At 39.7% G+C, this 21,279-nt stretch overlaps 1 protein-coding gene across 5 annotated transcripts in view; it reads left to right on the top strand.

Annotated features, from left to right (window-relative positions):
• The window catches only part of FARP2 (FERM, ARH/RhoGEF and pleckstrin domain protein 2), an 84,182-nt gene that overhangs the window by 4,517 nt on the left and 58,386 nt on the right, over window positions 1-21,279 (top strand). For all 5 annotated transcript variants that reach the window (XR_015700293.1, XM_087738557.1, XM_087738554.1 and 2 more), the window contains exons 2-4: window positions 73-306; window positions 18,646-18,750; window positions 20,171-20,213. Coding sequence is in view for 4 of the 5 variants with exons in the window: in XM_087738557.1 (XP_087594683.1) it covers window positions 103-306; window positions 18,646-18,750; window positions 20,171-20,213 (352 nt within the window). In the remaining variant the exon portion in view is untranslated. The remainder of the gene's footprint in view (window positions 1-72; window positions 307-18,645; window positions 18,751-20,170; window positions 20,214-21,279) is intronic.

The raw sequence follows: 21,279 nt of genomic DNA, 5'->3' as shown, positions 1-21,279 counted from the left end.
GTGGGTAGTATTTTCATATAGGATATCAGTGGAAAACTATCTTTAAGGCTGTAATCTTCTATTTTCTTCCAGGTTTCTTTAGACTCTGCTCACTGTTGAAAGATGGGAGAGATAGAAGGAACATACAGAGTCCTGCAGACTCCTGGCTCTCGTTTGGGTGTCCAGAAGACCACAGGAGTGAGTACCTTAGAGCCGGGACAGAACCTCTCTACTGCAATGGCGTCATCGCCTGCCAAAACACATGAGCGGGACCTACCGATCAAAATACAGATGCTGGACAACACGGTGGAAGTACTTGACATTGAGGTAAGAGAGATTTAAACCTGATTTCAAGTACACTTAGCCTCCGATAATGTAAAGCTTGCAGGATGTGCCACTGTACAGAGCTGGGATGTTTTGAGGCAATACCTGAATAAAGATTCCTGTAGGGATTTTACCTACTTACAAGTAATTAAATGAGTAGCACACCCTGTTTTTTACAATCTTTTAAGTATAACAGATGTTTTATTTTTTTAACAGACTTTAAATACAAGCACATACTGTAACAAGAAGCTTTCACTGTTATTTGCTTTGGGGGAACACAAACTATCTTCTGCCAAACTCTTCTTGCTTCCTGAGCCACATGCAGCTTTGTCAATTTGGCAGTTGGGAGAGCAGAAGGGCTTTTTTTTAGTCAGTACTTTTTATTAATTATTTTAATGGTTTGTATCCTCTTCAAGTAAACTTGCTCCTATTTTAAAGTTTTTGCTTGTTGCCACACTTTGGGAGGGAGGGACCAGAGGGGTAGCAATGTTTCTGAAAATTTGTATTTAAAAGTATGCTTGCTTAGCAGTTGGGGAAATCTGTCTTAAGAAATACAAACCACGCTCAAATTGGGGTGGTTCTGTTTCAAAACAATAAAAAATTTTTGTTCTTGAAATTCTTGTTTCATTCTCAACATTAACCTCAGACTTTAATTTTAGCTTGTCTGAAGATCTGTTGTTAGAAAACAGCTCTGTTCTAGTGAAGATACTCAGCTGTCAGACATTCTGCATTAATATCAAATTGACTTTATAATTAGCACTCGTAGGCTTAGTTTGTTGCATAGACTTAAACAGGTTTTTCTAAATAGAGTGAAAAGGTGTCTGTGGAGCTCTAAAGAAATAGTGGCTTTTGGGGATGTCTTCTACAGATTGCTGTCCAGCTATTCAACTTTCAAACATTAAATACCTTTTTTTTTTTTTTTTTTGGTTAAGTTTGATACTGTGCCTGTATCCTCCCATCTGAGGACACAGCAAACCTGTCCATCCCTCACTTACTGCATAGAACACAAAAGTGTCTTTTTTTTTTTAAATTATGTTAGAATTTAAAAAAAAAAAATCACCTGCTGACTTTGGTTCTTTTGAAGTGTGAATTTTTTTTTTTTAAGTTGGTGTAGACATTGGTGCTTTTGTGTTTTGATTCTAAAAAAGAAAAACAAAAAAAAGAAAAACAAGCAACCTCTCAACCTTGTAATTTTGAAAATCGGTGCAAGTCTACCATAAGCTGTTAAAATCAAGAAAGAATTTATAACTCCTAGTTCCTGCATTATTACATGAAGTCAATGACTAGAAATCTCCTGTAGGTTAGCATAGATGCTTTCCTTTTCTTCCTTGCCATATTTGTACCAACTCTGTCTGCTCTTCTCATGCAAATTATCCACTTTCCTCAGTAACCTTACCCTCTTCATCTTACTTTATAACTCTTATCTGGCTCTTTCGGACACAAAGCCTGCTTTATTGTTTTTGATCTACTGCTGAAGGGAAATCCTTTGACTGCGCTCACCTCTGACAACCTCGGAATCCTTTTTCACCTTCAGGCTCGATGATGCTTGGGTGGCCCTGCAGCCCCATCCTGGAGCTCTGCGCTAGCTTGTCCTTGGTTCTCGTCTGTGCTCAGTACGGTTCACTACTTTCACAATATCTTGTTTTTTGAAACTGTCTTGACCTGGTTCTCCTTTGCCTGCTGGAACAGTCTTGACTGTATATCCTTCCAGTTATCTTCATTTCTCTCTGGCAGGTCCAGTTTAGCTCCATCCTTACCGCCTTGTCTTATCCTACAGCACTTTCTTACTAGTCTTTCCACCAAACACAAATTCAGCTGTGGCTCAGTCCTTTACGATGTCTCACCTCTTGACTGTCTCTTGGCTCTAAATAAAATTGACCTTTGCCTGATGAAACTTGGTTTTGATATTTATGTGTCAACATCAAGCTTCACATGTAAAAAACATAAATTCCTCACTCACGCTATTTTTTGTGAGTCATACTCCAGTCTTACCTGTCTGACCAATAATGTAGTTTCCATTCACCTCTGATTCTTTTATTTCCTGTAGCAGGCCATCTCCTGCAGGCGTGCCGTACGATCTCTAGGATGGTACTGTTTAACTGAACAGCTAAAACTCATCCCACCCAGGGCCACCTCATTTCACACCTTCATTGTTGTGATCGTCTTTTCTTTGGCTTTAGCCTCTCCAGTCTTGCTGCATAGGTACCCATTTCATGTGTTGCAGTAAGTGTCAACCTGCTCGGTCGTTGTTCCTAGCAGCTGCTACTGCCTAACCGTTTTGTGCATCGCTCCATTGGCTCCCTCTCTTTGTATCTTCAAATGTAGGTTGCTTACCTCTGCTTTCAGTTTCCTTCAGGACCCTACCTGTAGACTCCTGCAAGAAGGTACTTGGCTCTGTCCCCTAACTGGGCCACAAGGCAGTACCTTTCTTGTTGTTGTTGTTTTTTCCCATCATGACGAGAGGTTTCCTATAATTAGGAACTATCTTAGTTTTCTCTTTTTACCTGGAAAGCTCTCTCTGGTTAAGACCTCCACAGAAACACCCGAATTTGAGCTACTAGCGTGCTAAGACCGTAGTTAGTTAATATCATACTATTCTTCTTTATGAGGTCAGTCGGAACTGAGCAACTGAGAAACTTTTGCCTGATGTTACAAGTGGTGAGGAGAAGGGGTCATCCTTTGCTCATCTGTAGAGCACTGAGCACAAAAAGGTCCATAGTCAGCATATGTAGCATTAGAATCATATTAATACACTGCCTACATCTCCTTTCATTTTTGTCTAAATGAGGTAGCAAATGATAGCAAACAGGGATGAGGTATTAAATTGTAACCTCCTAATTTGTTGGGTGGACTGGTGGGATAGCAGTAACTGCTGACTGCTGTTTGTGATGGAAAATTGAATTTTTCACTTGGGGAGAGCAAGAATTAGGAAAAGTCAGCTGCATTTGCTGAATAGGTGAATAGGTGGTGTGGGCTAGCACAGACGTTTGCTTTTTTCTAAAAAAAAAAAAAAAAAAAAGAGAGCATTTCATGATTAAGCAGCTGTCCTAGAGGGACTGAGGCTCTGATTGCAGTGCCGCTTGCCCACTCCTCTTTGCTTTTGCAATTGTTTTCACTAGGTGTGGAAACGAGAGGGGGTGTTGTCTTCGTTACCTGCTTCATGGGGTTTGTGTTTATTGATTCAGGTCAGCAATAATTTTTCAGTGCAGTGGGACACTGAGGCCTTTCTCACAGATGCTATTGGCACTGCCTTCTAATGGAGATGTAGCTTACGGCAAAAGGCCTTTTTTTCCCTCTTCAAATCATTTTCCCTTCTGTCTTTAAGAACTACGGCAAATAATTTTTTACTGAGAAAAGTGGTGTGTCTAGTGGAAGAGACAGACTAGGCACAGTTGTCAGCTTCTGGAGAGGGGCCTTCTCTTGCAGCGCAGCAGGGAAGCTGACGCAGGAGCCCTGTGTACTGCCTCGCTAGTGAAGCTGCCTAAAATGAGCCACATCAACAATTTTAACCATGAGATAAACAGAGTAGCCACAATAGTGTTTTAATCCATGCAACTTTTCCTTGTTATCCTCTCCTTTCTCCAAGATGCGTTTAAAACACTTGCTTGTCTCCTGGCAGGTGTCGGTGGATACTCTTGTCTGGTAGCTCTTCCCCGTCAGTTGAGTTCTTTTAACTCACCACAGAGCAAGAAAAGAGACTGACAAAGTGGCATAATGGATGGGATAAGAACAAAACAGGAAAGGACAGTCTTTCCTTCGTGTTATTGTTGTATCTTGAACAGTGTGTTAAAAGTTCAATATAGCTACAGTCCATTGCCTTTTGTCTAAAATCCACTGTCTCTGTCTGCTCTCACCATCTGTACTGTAAGTTTTTCTTTCTAAATATCAATTTTGTTAATTAGTAAGAGGGAGCTATTCTTTAAAGTATGGTGGGGCAGAGCTTCTCTCTGGGGAATCTTTTGAATGTTAGGGGATAGAGAAATACTCAAATGTGTTCCGGAGTTTAAAAAACTGAAAATTGCATATTTATGGTTTCTCCTTTCCCTCCCAAAACAGAAAAGAGAATGAAACATATCCATCCAAAGCTAGCCTGGAATATTAATTATTTTCATGAGTTGTGTTTTTTTCCCTTTTTACAGCCAGTTTGTTTAGTCAGTTCAAACCTTGCATGTGCCATATCACAGCGTACTTGTCCTCTTCCCTCCAAGCTGAGTCTGTCCAAATGGGTGCTTTTGCAGACTACTAGATGAATGATTGGAAAATTCAATTTAATTCAGACCATGGGCACACCTCAAAGTAATCAAGGTTTTACAATAGAAGTTCTGCCAGCTTTCCTGATTTTCTTAAGAGATTAAACTTGGAGGCCTTTGATCAGCATAAAAACATGGCAGACTCTATAAGTAGAAGGGCCTGGGCTGGGTTTAATTTGCCAAAATGACCACTTGGTGAAGTTATACTTGTCTGGTGTGAGTTATGGAAGACGGTAAAATGTGCTGCAACAAAGGACAACTTAGGCTATAGGAATTTAGGGTATAGGAAGTTGTGACGTATACTTGCTGAAAGCTTTTGTGTTGATTTGTAGTAGAGTTGGAAGTGGAGTGTATTACAGTGACAGACATAGGGGCTGTCAAAGACATGGCGTACAGCATGTGTGCCTGGATTAGAGGGAACAAGGGGTCTTTTTGCATGGCATAGTTGGAAGAAAGTGGTAGTGATGGTAGGTGAGAGTCTGGTGCTGTCTTAAAATCCTGGTAACTGAAATAGCAGGTTTAGTCAACAAGAAAGGAGTCAGACTTGCCACATATTCCAGCTGCTTTCTCTGATGCAATACCTTTTTTGGGAGGTCTGTAGACAGGCAGACTGTAAGGTCTGCCTCTCTGACTCGGTTTGCTCATTGTTCTAGCTTATAAGACATTTAATGGCATTGCTGCCATGATGTGATATTTAGTATTTGGTATATATGTTGTTCCTTATGTAGGAAATATGTGTGCTTGCTTTCTTACATGAATTATGCTCTATGCCATGAGGAAGTGCCCCAGAAAAAGAAGTTTAGATTATTATGCGTCAAGTTTACCAAACTCTGTTTGGGGAGAACTTGGCACCTCTTCAATTGCATGTACTTCCTCTTCTCCTTCGGCTTCAATGCAAAATAAGATTTGGGAGTGAGAAATACTTTACGTGTTATATTATAGTTGAATTTTTCTGTATTTTCACCTACTGGAGAATGAATTCTGTAATAGTCATCATAAAATCATAGCACAGTTCTTAGCGCTCAGCAAAACCACGTGAGTCTGCCCGCCTGTTTGACTCAATGGGAAAAGTTTAAACTAGATTTTTTTTTTTCTTTCACATTACTCTTTATAGGGTTGCTTTGAGCACGAAAGTCCGTTTTTTTTTTTTTTTTTTTTTTTTTTAAATATAATGAAGTAACTTGCTTCTCAATAAAGTGTAAGTCTTGGTGTTATTCACATGTTAAAGTATGAGTTAGCTTTAGGTTGGTTTGAATTTGCCCTAGATTTCAACTAACTTGTGTTAGGATTTCAGTTTTGTCCTGCCATCTTACCATGCTCTGAAGTTAACTATTGTTTAAGGCTTTCTCTGTGGGTCAGGCTAGTACAAGTGTTCTCGTGCCTTGGAGTGTGAAGCTGGGCCTTGGGAAAATGCTTTTTCGTTTTGTCGGGATTTTTCCTATTTGCTGTATTTCTACCAGGCCTGTTGTTTCCTTGTACATGACTCGGTTTCTTGAAGGTGGTTGTATCTTTTCTCATTTTCTTACCAAGTACGTGAAAGGCAGAGCATGTTCCACAACCCTGTGGCGCTGGGTGGTGTGTCCCTCTCCTTTTCACACCGGTGGGCTGCCTGGGAGGGAAACGCTTGACTCCACTGCCGTTCATGAGAACAGGCTAGTCAAATAAGATTACACCCCACCCCCCGTATTTTTTTATTAGGTTTTTATTTTTATCTCACTGCTCATGTCTATTTTGGAGTTTACTGACATACCCTGTGAAACTTAGTATTGTATGACTACAAAATTTAAGTGGCTTATTCTATACTAAGTTGAAAACAGCTACTTGATGATTACTCTGTCTGATAGTAATACTGTCTTTGCTGGCCACCTATATGACTCTTCCTTGGTTTATTTAAATTTAAAAATTGCATTATTAAAAGTGCAAAATTACTTTCCATCCGTCTGTTTAGGATATAATAGAATAACTGTATTTAGTCATTCTGGTTTCTGTGCAGTTTGCAGGCATCCGTAATTGAAAAGGTGTCATGAAAACGGCACGTCTTCAGATGCCCTTTTCTGACCAGCTGTCAGAGCCCATGGCTGTACTCGCTACAGTTGGGGGCCGTGAAATCAGGAGCTGGGCTGGGACCGCGGGAGGCTTTTGGGGCAGTGGAGGAGGCAATCTGACAGCGCCACGTGACTTCCTGTGGTTTGGAGAGAGTGTTTTCAGCTCGTGCACACTGAAAAATGCTGCTTATGAGTAACTTTTTACAGTAGCATTAGTACCCCTAAGAACTTTGTTGGGCCTGAAGCAGAAATTATGCAGCTTAAAATGCTGTTATTGAGCAGTTTTAAGAAAGAAATGTGTGTCTGTTAAAAATGGAGAGCGTGCTGTGGGCACTGAAAATCATACTCTGAAATGATTTTTCAGAGAGGCCGTCCTTAGTGTGGGCCGTGGCAAACCCTGAGCCAGTGTTTCGGCACCGCGGCTTCTCCGGCAGGATGGGGCAGTCTGCTGCCGGCTCTCTGGCGGAGCCAGGCTCTGACACAAGCTGCCGTCCTGCCTCTCCCTTGCTCTGCCTTCATCTGCTTAGACCTTCCTTTCATAAAGGCTTTTTTCCTTCTGTGCTGTAAAAGTATTAACAGCTTAAATATGTGGGAAGTGGGAGGACAGGCTGATTCTGAATCCTATTAAGCACTATGCTGAAGGAATCGAGATGCTGTGTTAGTCAGCTCAGTGTTTTTCTTCCCTGGCCGGGAAGAAATAGTCAAAATTCCAGAAAGAATCATAGCCAGATGTTTGTCATTGCTCTGGTTTGACTCTCCTAAATATGGCAAATAAGCTGCCTTAGGACTTATTTTTGTCTGACCTCAGAAGAGAAAGTTAGTAATTCACTATTTAAAATTTGAAGTTATTATAGGTTTTAAAAAGAAAGTAATTGAAGCTTTGCAGTTTGTGTGCTGTTTGATTCTACTATATTTTTTTTTAAACCTGTTATTTTGTGTTTGGGGGCTTGACTTTTTTGATGCTATGTAGGAATGTGGTATCGGGTGGGGAAAGGTAAAACTGCAGCCATTTTATTGACAGACATTTAGTGTGTGTGTGGCTTTTTTTTAAGGGAAGATGTGAACTTAAATTGTATTATAAAAGCAATTTAGTATTTTATATTTCTCTGGGCATTAGGTGTCCCATTATGTGAAAAGAAAATTGAGCTATACTGCAGCAAAGCAGAAACAATCTGAATGTTCCTGTACGATAAAATGGTGATCAAGTAGTATCACAGTCCTTGAAATATGAATGTAATAGATTGAGTTCTTTGTACGGCTGTGATATACTATAGTGTGTATGGTTCACCACATGATATGCATGGATGAAAAACTTCTCTTGTATGGATTCAGAAGAGTGAATTGAGGAACAGTATGAGACGCATTTACTTAGCTTAACATTGAGTTGGTGTAAAGCTGAACTCTTTTTAAGCTCTCTTTAATTTATTGTAAGCATACTGAGAACTTTCTGCCTGTAATTGTTCCATCTGGATGAGAGCTGATAAAATAAACCAATGCATAACTTAATGGTCTTGGCATATGTGCAGTGGTACAAGTCTTGTACTTAATTCCTTTTGGGTGCCTTCCGAACTCATACAATCTTGTAAAGAAAAAGCTGTTACCTATTAGCTTTCTTACTAATTTCAATAATGTGTTTTCATCACTAATAAAGGAAATACTGCTAGTTTCTTAAACATTTCTGCAGAATGCAGGTGTTCATTTCATTTTTCATAATCTAGTGAGGAAGGGTAGTGGAAATCAGTTGAAATTAGTCTTATGCCATTCTATCAAAATAACGGTAAGAAACTCTGTATTCAAAAAAGAAAAAAAAAAAGTAGGTCTCTGGAAGGCTCTTCTGGGTGTGGGTGACATTCAAAGTTGGTTCCACAGATATATAATTCTGTAGAATGTATAGAGCCTGAAACGGGTGAAAAAAAAGACCAAGAAACAATCCTCAGTCAGCTAAAGAAAGCTACAGAAATGCAGTGTGCTAAGAGACAGTTCAGCTAAATTTTAGTTTAGTGCCTGCTGAAAAAATGGACTTGATGTTGAGCAAGGATGGCGTCACCTGGTACCCGGCTGTGTTCCAGGAAGCAAAGCCTTGTGAATGTGCATTTAAATAAACAGGGTTGCAAAAGCATACCTCTGTGTCATCTGCTTCTCCTTGCAACAAAACACATTTCTGGCAAGGGCAACGTTGCTTACTTGTGTAAGAGGGAGACCATATAAATTGAATATTTAAAAAACTGTGCTGTGGTGAAGATACCTATTGTAAAAGATTTACTTTTTAAGATTGTGATGTTGGATATGGAGCGGGGAAGACCCATCTGTCTGACAGAGGAGTCATTTATGAATAAAAATAAGAAGTTTAAAAGAAAGGGGAAAAAAAAAGAGTATTGAGCTGCTAAGTAGTCTATATTGTGAGTCCAGAGACACTGCTGGAAGTCTTTGAACAGCTTCTGCATGCGCTGCTGCCCTGATCTGAGCTGTGCGGTCAAAACCGACAGATATGAAACGTGGAGGGGAAACAAAAATCGGGCTCTCCAAATTGGAGTATATTGCCCTTTAGTAATCTCTTTTCACTTGTAGTAGAACTTGTGATGCCTTTTTGACACGTTTGTAGCACCGTCCTTGGTTTTTGCACACGTGCATGTATTTTGGAGTGCTCTCGTGATGGTGAAAGCAGGTTTGAAAACATCACTTAAGAAGTCATTTCTTCCCAGCCTCACGGCAGAGGAACGGGATATGAAGTATTTTAAGTATTAATGCCTCTTCCCTGCTCAGGCAAGAGAAATGATGCAGGCTCAGTTGCAGGTCTGCTTTCTCAGCAGCGAGATCTGGGCTGACGTGTTTGACATCTCTGCTACCTGAGGTGCTGCTCGTTTTCTCCAGCTGCCCCTGGTAGAAGGCTTGGGCACAGCACTTGGTGGAGCCTGAGCACAAAATGGGAGTGGTAAAATACCCATATTAGTTTAAAAAAAGAAAGAGGACTTTGTAGAGACTCTGTGTTAGACCTGTCCGACATGTGCTTCAATTAAAATCATGAAGGATGAGCGTCACTGTGCCTCTCAGCCTACTTCTCAGACAGCTAGCCCGAAGCCAGAGGTGTAGGAAAGACTTCTACTGGAAAGGGCGAAGTTAACAAAGCTTTGGCCTTATCTAATCTGGCCTGTAGGTATTTATTAACCCATCACCATGGTATCAAAACTGTGCTCAAAGTACAGTGGGGAGTGATGTTAGGACAGCTGGTACAATTTCAGTTTTGCACAAAATGAAAGATAGTTTTGGCCTTTCCTGTAAAAACACCTAATTTGTGTAAAGAATCTTTCATAATTGTCTTATTTCCTTAATGTTTTAAACTGTTTCTTTCAGGCAGACTTCCTCAAGTGGTGTGCCATCCTGGAGTACTGTAACACCTCGTAGGGAAAGCCCAGATCAAATCTGGTTGATGTGAGCGTGGATGATGGTTTTGAGGCAAAAGCATAATTAGTGGAGAAAGACTAGAAATTTTAGTAATTTTTTTTTATGAACAAAGGGAAGCAAAGTAATGTCTGTGTTTAAAATGACTTAAAAACATAAGGTTTTATTTATATACATATACATGCATTTGAAATGATGCTGTTCAAGTTCCTAGAGTACCTACAGTATAAATGCATGAAGTGGCCAGGCATGGTAGAGGGAGTGGGTGTAGGAAGGTGCAGCGGTTAGGGTCTTGTAGCAAAGTTTGGGGGGGGTGTGTGTGTGTGTGTGTGTGGAAATTGAGATCATCAAACTTATAGTTTCCTAGCTTTATTATACTGTTTTACAGCTTGTATGAACCAAGTAGGTGCTTAGATGTTCTGTTATGAACCATAATTTCTTGAAGTGGAAAAAGGCTTTTTTTGAGAATGGCTATTAATGGCATACTGCCCATTTTGACAGCAGGCCATTTTTGTAACTAGGCACTTGTATATGTCCTTGGTTATTTCAGCCACCAAATTGTTTACAGGCTTAAAATAGTGCAGATACTTATTGTAGCATGCTGACAAGGCTGAGCCCTTTCGAGTGTGCGCTCGATGTTTGAGGAAAGCTGTTGGTGTGGTATTGCTTGGCCCTTTGCAGATTATTTTAAGTAGTACGTGTTGTAAAAAAAAACAAAACAAAAAACAAAAACAAAACAAAAAACAAAACAAAACAAAAAAAACAGCATCACTGTTACTGCAGTTTTCTGGCATTTCCATTGCTGTGATCTTCGTCGCTGCCTGGGATCAGCCACCCCAAAGCAGCTGCTTTTCATGTTTTCAGTCGCTGCTGTTGTCCGAATCTTTTAATTATCAGCAAGCATCAACTCTGGTGCCAAATGGTCAAGCAGTAGTGTCCTGTGAAACTCTTTCCAATGATGTGGTCCAGGGTTTTAATTTGGGTGGCTTACCTGTTCCCCAGATAGTCTAGAGCAGTGTATGAAGCAGAGGTATTGGGGGGGGTGTATGTTTGTATTTTTCTCTCCAAGTAATGAAAGTGAGAATTTCTGCTCGACGCCCAATATTTTTTGTGGTTCTTTCATGTGCTGTTTGTGTATAGCACTTGCGGGCCATGTGTTGGTTGAATGCTGAACTGTGGTGCTGTTTTGTTTTTCTCTGAGCACAATGTGTTTTATTTCGAGTGCTCCAAGTATTTCAGCACGAGAGCACTTTTGGAACTTGGGACCATTTTTTGTCTCTACATGCTATCTACCTAAGTATACGTTTCCCAATCTCGTTCATGTAATTCCCTCTCTCTTGGGGATCTTTTCCCATGTCAACAAATTTATTGTTTTCCTACTTTCAAGCATCCAGCAAGTCTAGCCACTCTGGAAAAGCATGTTTGTTGGGTGGAGGTGGTTCACTTGGCAGTGAAGTGCTTTAACACTGCTTGAACCTTTAAATGATCACAGGTTTTAAAGCTAACCTTAATTAAATGAGCCAGAGGCTTCCATTTCTAGAATAATTTGTCTGGCTGTGGATTCTGTTTTAAAACAAAACAAAGCAAAAAAACCACCACAACAAAATCAACCACTGAATTCTTAGGACAAAAAATCTTGGGGGGGAGTCTTAGAAGTTTTTTTTAAAACAAAAAATTATGCCCAATATGCAGTGCAATAATGTAACTTAAAATAGCTCAGAAATTCGTATTTTGTTTTGCAGCTACCATATTGAGTAAACTGGATTTCAATGCTACGTAGAAATACTGTGACGTGCAATATTTAAAAAAAAGTAGTACATTTTCAAGGTGAAAATGTACACTGTCTAAATTTGTGAAGAAATTACAAAATTGTTTTCAGGGTGGCGGTGTACTCCCAAAGTTCAGTCTGTGACCGTGAAATAAGAAGTGCTGCTCGGCTGTGGCTCGGGGCTGATGTGGATGTTCGTGTTGATCTGACGGAGGTGCTTCCCAGCGTCCGGGAGCTGCCCTGCCAGTGCAGTGCCAGTGCAGTGACGGTGCAGGCCGCGGGCATGGGAAATGAGGTCTGACGATGGGTTCGGCTTCCTCGGGGTGAGCCAGGAGGTGCTGGAGGCTCTCGCTGCAAATGGGAGACCTCCGGTGTGCTGGCAGCTGGACCGTGCTCCCTCAGGTGTGAAAAAAAGTTTTTGTTTGTTTTTTTTTTTTTAAAAAGAAAGTTCATGCCAGTGACTAGGGTAGAAAATTGGAAGAAGTTTCACAAACCTTATGTGTGTGCTGGGTTGACTCCTGTAGCTCTTGACCAAATTCTGGAAGAAGTCAGGATTGTCATCTTCAGTAAGTGGCAGGTAGAGAGTGCGGCGGTGTGAAGCAGCGAGAAGGACCTGGTACAAGAGAGTCAAATCCCCTGACGTCACAGGCTGTGCATCCAATGCTCTATAGGTTGTTAAATTTGCTGCAAACCCTTTTTCGTGTTGTCTTAGTAAAATAACCTGTAGTTGGGACCTGTCAGTATTTAAGAGTGAATAAAACACACACATGTATTTAAAATACGGTTTTCTTCACAAAGTATTAGAAGAAAAATTGAAATAATTGAAGCTGAAAGTTATTGATAAATGTTCAGGTAATCAAAATGAAATAGTATTCAAGCAGTATTTGGCTGAGCACGTGAAACCAGGGTTTGATATATCTGTTGTTACCAGGTACTCATTTTTGTGGGGAGGCAGGGACTGTTTTCATTTGAGTTACTTGTTCCAATCAAAATCGAAGGAACTAATAAAGTACTGAAAAAGATGACAATTACTTTTTTTACTTTTCTAGTGTGCAGCTTAAAAACTAGGTACGGAGCTGTAAGGTCTTCTTGTTTTAGCCACGAAAACAAAAAGTTAATGAATGGTATTCCTTACCATCTTATATTATTTCCTTCCTTCTAATAAATGTGGTTTAAACGTACACCCTGGATTCATAAATGCAGTTTTTGTTTATATGTGGCATTAATGATGGTTATTGATAGGGAGTTTTGAAGGCATTTTTTATGTATCACGCTGCATTTGGACAGAGATCTAACAGATTACAAAAGGGCTGTAGATAAACAGAGCTATAAACTCACTGAAATGTTTGTATATTTCTGGTTAAGAAAGGAAATAACAAGTCTAGTGTAACTACTATGTTTAGTTGCCGATTGTCATTTTTTTTAATTTGCCAAAAGATGAGAAATCACATTTTCATTAGAAAAACCACTAAAGTGCACCAAAAGAAAAAAAAAAAAATCCCTGAATGGTGAAGGGTCTTTATTTAAATCAGTTCAGTTTACTTTTCATGCCTGTGCTTCTCTTTGGCCCCTTGTGGGGCGCTCTGTGTTGGCCACTTGACAGTGATGATGTCAAATATAAGCTTCTTCCTCTCATGCAGATATGCTGTTTACTGGAGAATTTGGTCTCCCAACAGTTGCAGATTTCTGTAACACAAAATCCAAGGACAGCTGATGTTTACTGAGGTTGGGGGCCAGTGGCTCCGCCGGCTCTGGCTGCACAAGAGTTTCCATTTTATACCTATGCTTTATAACTCTCCATTTTTTCCAGACTCTTGGCTTTTGGACTGTTTGATGGGTTGGTTTTTTTTTGGTTTGTTTTTTTTTTTTTTTTTTTTTTCCTCTCCAGCCTAACTGCTGCCAAAAGTAGATTTCATTTTTGGAAAGCTTGAGCAAGGACAGTTTGTCCATTTTGGAATATGAGAATACTACTCATTATGAAAATACTGGGGTTTTTTGGTTTTTAAGTTAAAATACGTAGAAGCAGAAAGTTAAGATGTTCTGGAAGACATGTTTGCGAGTTACTGAGGAAGAATTGGTTTCAATAATACTGAACTATGGTCTACTGAAAATCATAGGCTATGCATTCCTAGTTTGTTTTTCTGTCTTCCTAAGCTAAAATGTTACGGCAGAAGGAGGATCTGCTATGTAGGTAGTGATATTTGAGAAAATAGGAAATAACAGCTGGGATGACAGAACAAAAAATAACTGTCATTCTGACTTTTTTTAATTTACATTTTACTTCCCTGTCCTGAAAATTGCTAATGTTGAATATGTTTACTTTTCTGACTGAGCAAAAAATACAGATACCTCCTTCAGTCAAGAAACTTCAGCTTAAAATGTTTGTTCTTATTAATTTCTATTCCTGCCTGGCGCTGGCTTAGCGGGGAGCCTGGTCTGATGGCGTTGTTACTCCTGCCCACACGTGGGGGATTGCCATGCAGGTGTTTTGCCAGTGCAGGGCCCTCCATAGCATCACCGCCTGTCAGGGTACCCTGCTTGAACAACTCTGAGGGACATTTTCAAGCTTGATCTGAATATACAAATCAGTTTGAAAAAATCTATTGTACTGAACGGTCTTCTAAGGATGACTTGTTAAAATAGTCTGTGGTACAGTTAGAGCTGGGTCACTAGGGAAGCTTTTGTTAGATGCCTATTTAATCTTTTTTACCCTGGTTTTTTTCCTTTTTTCTTTTTTATGTGGAGTAATTCAGTAATATCAGTAGTCATCATCTTGGCAGCATATAAAGAGTAATTGAGATGTTTGGAACGGAAAGTATGCCATGTTGTGAATTTTTATTGAAAAAGGGACTTTTCTGAAATGCATTCATGCAGCTTCTTGCGCTGACATCAAAATTATAGTAATTAAGTAATTACTTAAAAGATTTTGCTTTGTGCTGCTTTTATGCAGATTAAACAATGACATCGAGCTACCCACTATGTAACTTTCATTTTTGTCAACTTCAAAATGTTAAAGAAACTTTTTGGAAAGGATGGTTATGAATGTAACAAACAATTTGAGGAACTAAATAGCTCTAACAAGAGTTTTCCCACAGCATTTGAGATATAATAATAAAAGACTGTGATCTGTCTCAAGCTTTTTTAACTCATTTTTATTTAAAAATAAAATTAATACCGTTCTTTTAAAATGTGGCATTGTTATTGTTGCTTTATACTTTGAAGGAAGTACTATGAAATGATATTCAGCTTAGAATGAGGTTTTTCTTAACTTGTTATTGTAAATGACACTCAAAATTACAGCTGATAGCTCAGTCAAAATAATTTTACACTTTTAACATTTGGATGGCACCTTTATAATTTAATCAGTTGCAAAGTGCTCCCAGCTCCGACCATCTTAATTTCTTCATCTCCAGTTTCCCTTGAAGGGAGCACAGGCTTAGTAGTGGAAGGAGAGAGGTGCCAGGGGTATGTATGTGATACAAACTCCCTTTTTGGGAGAAATGAAGGCAGCTGGACTGTCATTGGGCACAGAGCTTGATGGAGCCACAGAGGCGTAACTCACTTTAAACGCTGTGCATGGGAGAGACCTGTCTATTACAATCTGGTTGGGGTAATTTTAACAGCTGTATATGACTAGTCATGGACAGGACATGGTTTTCTTAATCAGCACAGCACACAGTTTGACCATAAAACTTGTCTGTTACTAGACATCTTTCACAAGTTAATCAAAGTTTATCAATTCTAACAGAAGACTGTTGGAAGCAGAATTACTGCTTACTTCACAAATGAGAAATCTGACACTTAGGGTCACAGGATATCTCCTGGTCAATGGCTTCTAGGGGTTAATAGATCCATCTGTGAAAAGGTGGGCTAGTGTGGCCCATCTTCTGCAGATGGAAGTATATTAGATCGATTTGGGTATTGCTGCATCCCCACAAATATTGCTGGCTAAAAAGCACTCCTTTCTCAAATCTGTGGTGCCTGTGAACAGTAGGCAGACAGTAATAATAAATGCATTTGTATCTGTATCTTAAAAAAAAAAAAAAGGGTCCTACTATATATAAGGATATTTTCTTCTGCTGCTATTTTAAGATGTATTCACAAGTGCAAAGCAAGAAATGTAATTCATTTGAAAGTTAAAAACTTAATTTTCAAAATGCATTTCTCCAAGAGCATGTGGATCCTGTGGCAAGCAGTCTGTAACATGCCTGAGAAACATGTTTGTAGGCAGAAGAGCAAGAACGTTATTTACTGAAGTTGTTGTTTACCATTACCTGTATCATTCCTTATTTCATTGTCATAACTTAAAAACCAGAACCCATACCCACAGAGCCTTCTGCAAGCAGAGATTTTGGCTAAAAAAAAAAAAGCAACTGTGTTCCTACAAAGAAAACGCTGTTTTAGACATCACAAAACTTGTCCAGAAAAAGAGGAGAGTGCTCCTTCTCACCATACGGTGTGATCCCCCAACCAGGCACCTCTGTATCCACTGAAGTGACGAGGAACTGGATCATTTCTCCTGACTTGCAGTTTTATTTGGGGGTTTTGGCATCAGTAGCCTGATCCAGCATGAAACTTTTTGAATGAATGGTGTTTGTGCCAGGTGAATTTGCCTGACCTATGCTTCACACCCGTGGTTGCCCTTACAAGTTAGTGTGACTCATGAAAGCATAAATGAGAAGGACAAGCCGATCTCATATCATTCTCTGTCCTTCTGTTTCTGTGCTTTCCTCCTTGGTTATAGTGTTGGATTCAGTCAGCTCCATTTGCATCAGTGCAATTACTAAAGCTATTTCGGATTTGCAGTACTGCAGAGCTGCCCTACTTTTTCTCACTGAAGGTTCTTTTTTTTTTTAAAGTGGTACAGAGGTATTTAGCTAAATTTCACAGTTCTAAAAACATTGACAGTTAATCTCTTTTTCCTGTAAGAAGCAATTACTCTTTAATTTTTACACACCTCAGTAATGTGAAACAATTTCCTCAACTTTCACTATCTTTTTTTATTTTTTTAGACCTTCTTTATTTTAACCTAAAGTGGCCCATTCTTTCTGTTAGATATTGTCATTTTATTATCCTAATACTAATTTATTATAATACCCAATACTTATAAAAGATACACCTTCTGAGTTTAAAGAGTCAATTACAGAACTGTGTGCCAGCTTTGATGGGAAAGTTGTAGAGTCTTTCAGTACTTCAACTTTTCCAAATAAAAAAGACCTTGGTGGCATGAATGCCCAAGGTGTGTTCTGCTGGATAACCCGGCCAACCAGAGTGATGCCAGAACCTGTTGCTGCAGTTGCAGGTTTACTTCCATGGTCCAAGGTAGAACATGGATGTCAGTGGCCATGCTGCCTCCTTCTGCAGCCTACACTAGCCATCCTGCTAGCTTTTGTGGGTTGCTGGAACAGGTACCGAGGGATGCGAAAGCCCTTTGGATTCTTGTCCAGAGGAGGGCCGCAAAAATGATCAGAGGGGATGGAACACCTCTGCTATGAGGAAAGGCTGAAAGAGCTGGGGTTGTTCAGCCTGGAGAAGCGAAGGCTGCGGGGAGACCTTATTGCGGCCTTTCAATACTTAAAGGGGGCTTATAAGAAAGATGGGGACAGACTTTTTAGCAGGGCCAGTCGCGATAGGACAAGGGGTAATGGTTTAAACTAAAAAAGAGTATATTCAGACTAGATATAAGGAAGAAATTTTTTATAATGAGGGTGGTGAAACACTGAAACGGGTTGCCCAGAGAGGTGGTAGATGCCCCATCCTTGGAAACATTCAAGTCCAGGCTGGATGGGGCTGTGAGCAACCTGATCTAGTTGTAGATGTCCCTGCCCATTGCAGGGGTGTTAGACTAGATGACCTTTAAAGGTCCCTTCCATCCTAATGCGTTCTATGATTCTTTTCTGTGTGATCTGGATGGACTGATGTGCGGGTTTGTAACTTGACTGTGAAAAGGGCTAGCGAGTGGGTTTCTTGAGGGAAGGATTCAACACAGATGACTTTTCACAGAAGGCATGGTGCGAGAGGAGGGTGTTCGGGTTCCCACTGTAGCCTTCCTGTTTATTTCTTAATTAACAGAATAAATAATATCGCCTTGGGTTTTCTTGAACGCTGTTGTAAGAAAAAAGTTAAGGTTTTTCAGAGATGTTCCTCTGTAGAAGATGAGTTCTCATTCTATTGGCAAAAGCCTTGCATGTGCTGCAATGAGCAGCCTCCACTCAGTCGGCGTGATCCCTGGCAGTGGTCAGCCTGGCCCTGTGAAGTCCTGCTTGCCCAGCTCTTGCTTTCCTGTGGGGCCAGATGGGGCTTCCTAGGTCGGGGGTAAATTCTGGTTAGGTGCAAACTACCCTGTGTCAGCCTTCCTTGGGCTCACTTAGAACATCTGCATACATTTTCAAGTCTTGCTGGTATGAAAGTTGCACGTGGCCGTGTGGTCCCTGGTGTTGGTGTGAGCAGGGGGGTGTGCATGCAAGCAGGATTTTGGCAGCCCCTGCTTCAGTCCACTGCAGCTGGGGGAGAGGCACACCGTCCAGCTGCACAAACAAATGGTGCTGGTTTATTGAAGGAGCTGCAAATAGTTTGCAGCGGATCTAGTCTGGTCTCATAGCTGACCCTGCTTTGAGGAGGAAGTTGGACGTAGGTGACCTCCCGTGGCCCTTTCCAGCTTGAACTCCTCTGGTTCTGTGAAAGTTGTTTGTATGGAGCTGTGCCTGTATATTGGATGTTTGCGTGTTACAGTGACAAAACTAATGTGAAAAATCTTTGAGACATTTTTCTACAGTTTCTAAAGAGCCTATAATTTTTTTCTAATTTGCTGTAAACTTACTCATCTTCATCTCACTGTGGTTTGTTTGTTTGTTTGTTTGTTTGTTTTTTACTTCCTTAGTCAAAACACTATGGCCAGACATTATTGACAGAAGTTTACAATCATCTGAATTTGATTGAATCGGATTACTTTGGGATTGAGTTCCAGAACATCCAGTCATATTGGGTATGTACAGTTCATTGACGAATTTGGTATAATAAAAAGGTTGGGTGAATGCAATTGCTTGAGTGTCAAAAGTTTCAAAGTCTGCTGGAGTCTTCTGTAGGATTGTCTCTTTGATTCTTGTAAATCTGCTTCGCTCACCACAATAATGACAACTAATAAAGCATAGTGGAGGAATCAGATTCTACTTTTTGTTAAAAAAATATATAAAGCAGTTAAAAGTTGTTGATGTTCCAAGTTGATGTTCCAACTTTCAGGGACATAAATAAAATCCTCCTTCCCTCTGAAACGGGGAACATCAACTCAAAGTGTAGCCTATGCAGCACTTGCCCAATCATATTGCAATGTGTAATTTTGCTAGTGTTTATATTTATCTTCAGTTAATTCAGTCTTCAGTTAATTTCCCTGAAGAGTCATTATGAACCTCTTTCTAATAGATATAAACCTCAGCAGACATATAGACCTGCAAGCTTTTTAAATCATTGATCTAGATAAATGCTGACACTCTGTCAGCCTCCTAGTTGCTTATCCTGTACTTTGCAAAGAGAACAATGTAGCTTCTAAACTAGAAGATGTTCCCAAAACTGTGTGTTCGTTGTTTTTTTCTATTACTTTTTCTAGTTTTATGACTCACATGCAGAAAGTATGGCCGAGAACATAGAGAATGCTCATAGCACTAATACACACTGCTCTTGAGCCAAGGAAATACAGTAAATCTTGTTTAGTTTCCATTTCTTCTGCAAAGCGTCCAAAGTGTTTCTGCATCTAATAAGGTTCTTAAAATCCTCAGCTCTCTCTCAGCCAGAGAAGTAACTAGTAAGGACCAAACATAATTGTCTTGTTACAAATTTTTGTTTGGAGGGTTAAAAAAAAAAACAAATTTGAGCATCCGGAATACTTTGCATTAATTTTATGGATACTCCTTTTTTTACTAGAACAACAGTAGTCTTTCTTTAAAAATGTGCTTGTCAAAAGAGGAAAATTTGTGGGAAATCAATATCAAGTAAAAATATTTAAGTAGGTAGGTAAGACAGATGGACAAAGCATGGAAAGGAAAAAAAGGTGGACCTTGTCATGTTCTTCAGACCTTCTGTAATTCTGTAGCCTGGATCCTGTCTACAGTCATGTGTTTTGGCATCATTTCTGTCTTCTTGGCAGTGGTGGTGTGCTTTTGCTGACTTGGCTTCTCTTATGTCCACGTGAGCTTTAAGCACAGATCAGTGTTTTTTCTGTTGATGCATGATAAATGTCAATTCAAACAGATATATACACTTTCTTTAAAGCAAAGGAATTGCTGCATTACTGCAGTGAGGAAGAAATGCATACTCATAAATTACTGCTGTATTTGAATTTACTTTTGATGTTTTCATATTGTATTCAAATATGAATGTCAGTTTGTGAGGTTTTTTTTCTTTAATTTCAGATTTGGCTGGAACCTATGAAACCTGTTATTAAACAAGTACGGAGTAAGTAGTTTTAAAAAAGGAAGTTTTCCTTAATTTGCATCTGCTTTATGTGGGTTGCTTTCACAATTACTACTTGATTTACTGGTTATGCTTCCCTGAAAATTGTACTTGGTAGGGGTGATAGTGGTTCCTGTTCGGGCATGCAAACCTGATGTTTTTAATATGTAGTATGTGGTGGGTGGAATGGAAACCTACTGAAGGTATGATTCTTTCTCTGGGATAAATATGTAGATAGATTGGGTCAGCTGGTGTTACGTTACGTTTAAGTGAAACATGATGTTTGCTGTTTGTGATTTTTTGTAAGTTGTGTTGTCTTACGATGCAAAGAAAAAGAAATATTCTGGCTTATTGCACCCGTTGCATGGGAGGAGGTAGCATCTGCAGTCATGAGATCCTGTCTGAGAGCTGATACACCTTTCAGAACGGCTGCAAAAAACTGCACTCAGAACTTGCTGACAAGCAGGGAATTTCAGCAGGGTGGGTATTCCCATCTCATTCTCAAAAACTGTCTCCAGCGTGCTCAGGAACAGCTTTGCTAAGACATCAGAGGTAGGGATTTCCCACCTGGTGGGTGGCTGCAGCTTCAGACCCCTCTACGCTTTGGTTGTGAAATTTGTTTCTGCTCTTTGGCCAGGAGGATATTGCAATAGCGACGCTATCTTTGCTTTATGCTACTCTAAAAAGTAATATGAGATGCACTCTAAAGACTAAAAATAAATGAAGAATACAGTATGCTAGTTCTTCTGATGTTGAAAGATCAGATCAAAGGTTTTTTTCCCTTCAAACGGGGTTAAGCTGTTCCCTTATTTTCTGTTTCTGATTGTAAAGGCTTTGTGGAAGAACTACATCAGGAGGATGTGGTGGATTCCTACTCCTTTCAAAATCTTAATTGAAAAATGTTGAAAATTAGTACTGGGAGGTAGTTTTTAGTTATTCTTCTGCCTAAAACTGATTGCCAGAAAATAAGAAATCACTAATTCTAGCTAGATTTTTTTAACTTTAAGGTCACAGTTTTAACTTTTACCAACATTGTTTTTTAAGCAGAAGAGCCAAACCAGCTATGAAA

The sequence above is a fragment of the Nipponia nippon genome, unplaced genomic scaffold, assembly GCF_047370975.1.
Source record: "Nipponia nippon isolate SJK-2023a ecotype South Korea unplaced genomic scaffold, ASM4737097v1 scaffold_7, whole genome shotgun sequence".
Taxonomy (NCBI): Eukaryota; Metazoa; Chordata; class Aves; order Pelecaniformes; family Threskiornithidae; genus Nipponia; species Nipponia nippon.
The sequence above is the reverse complement of the archived record's forward strand: the minus strand, read 5'-3'. Positions and strand labels throughout refer to the sequence as shown.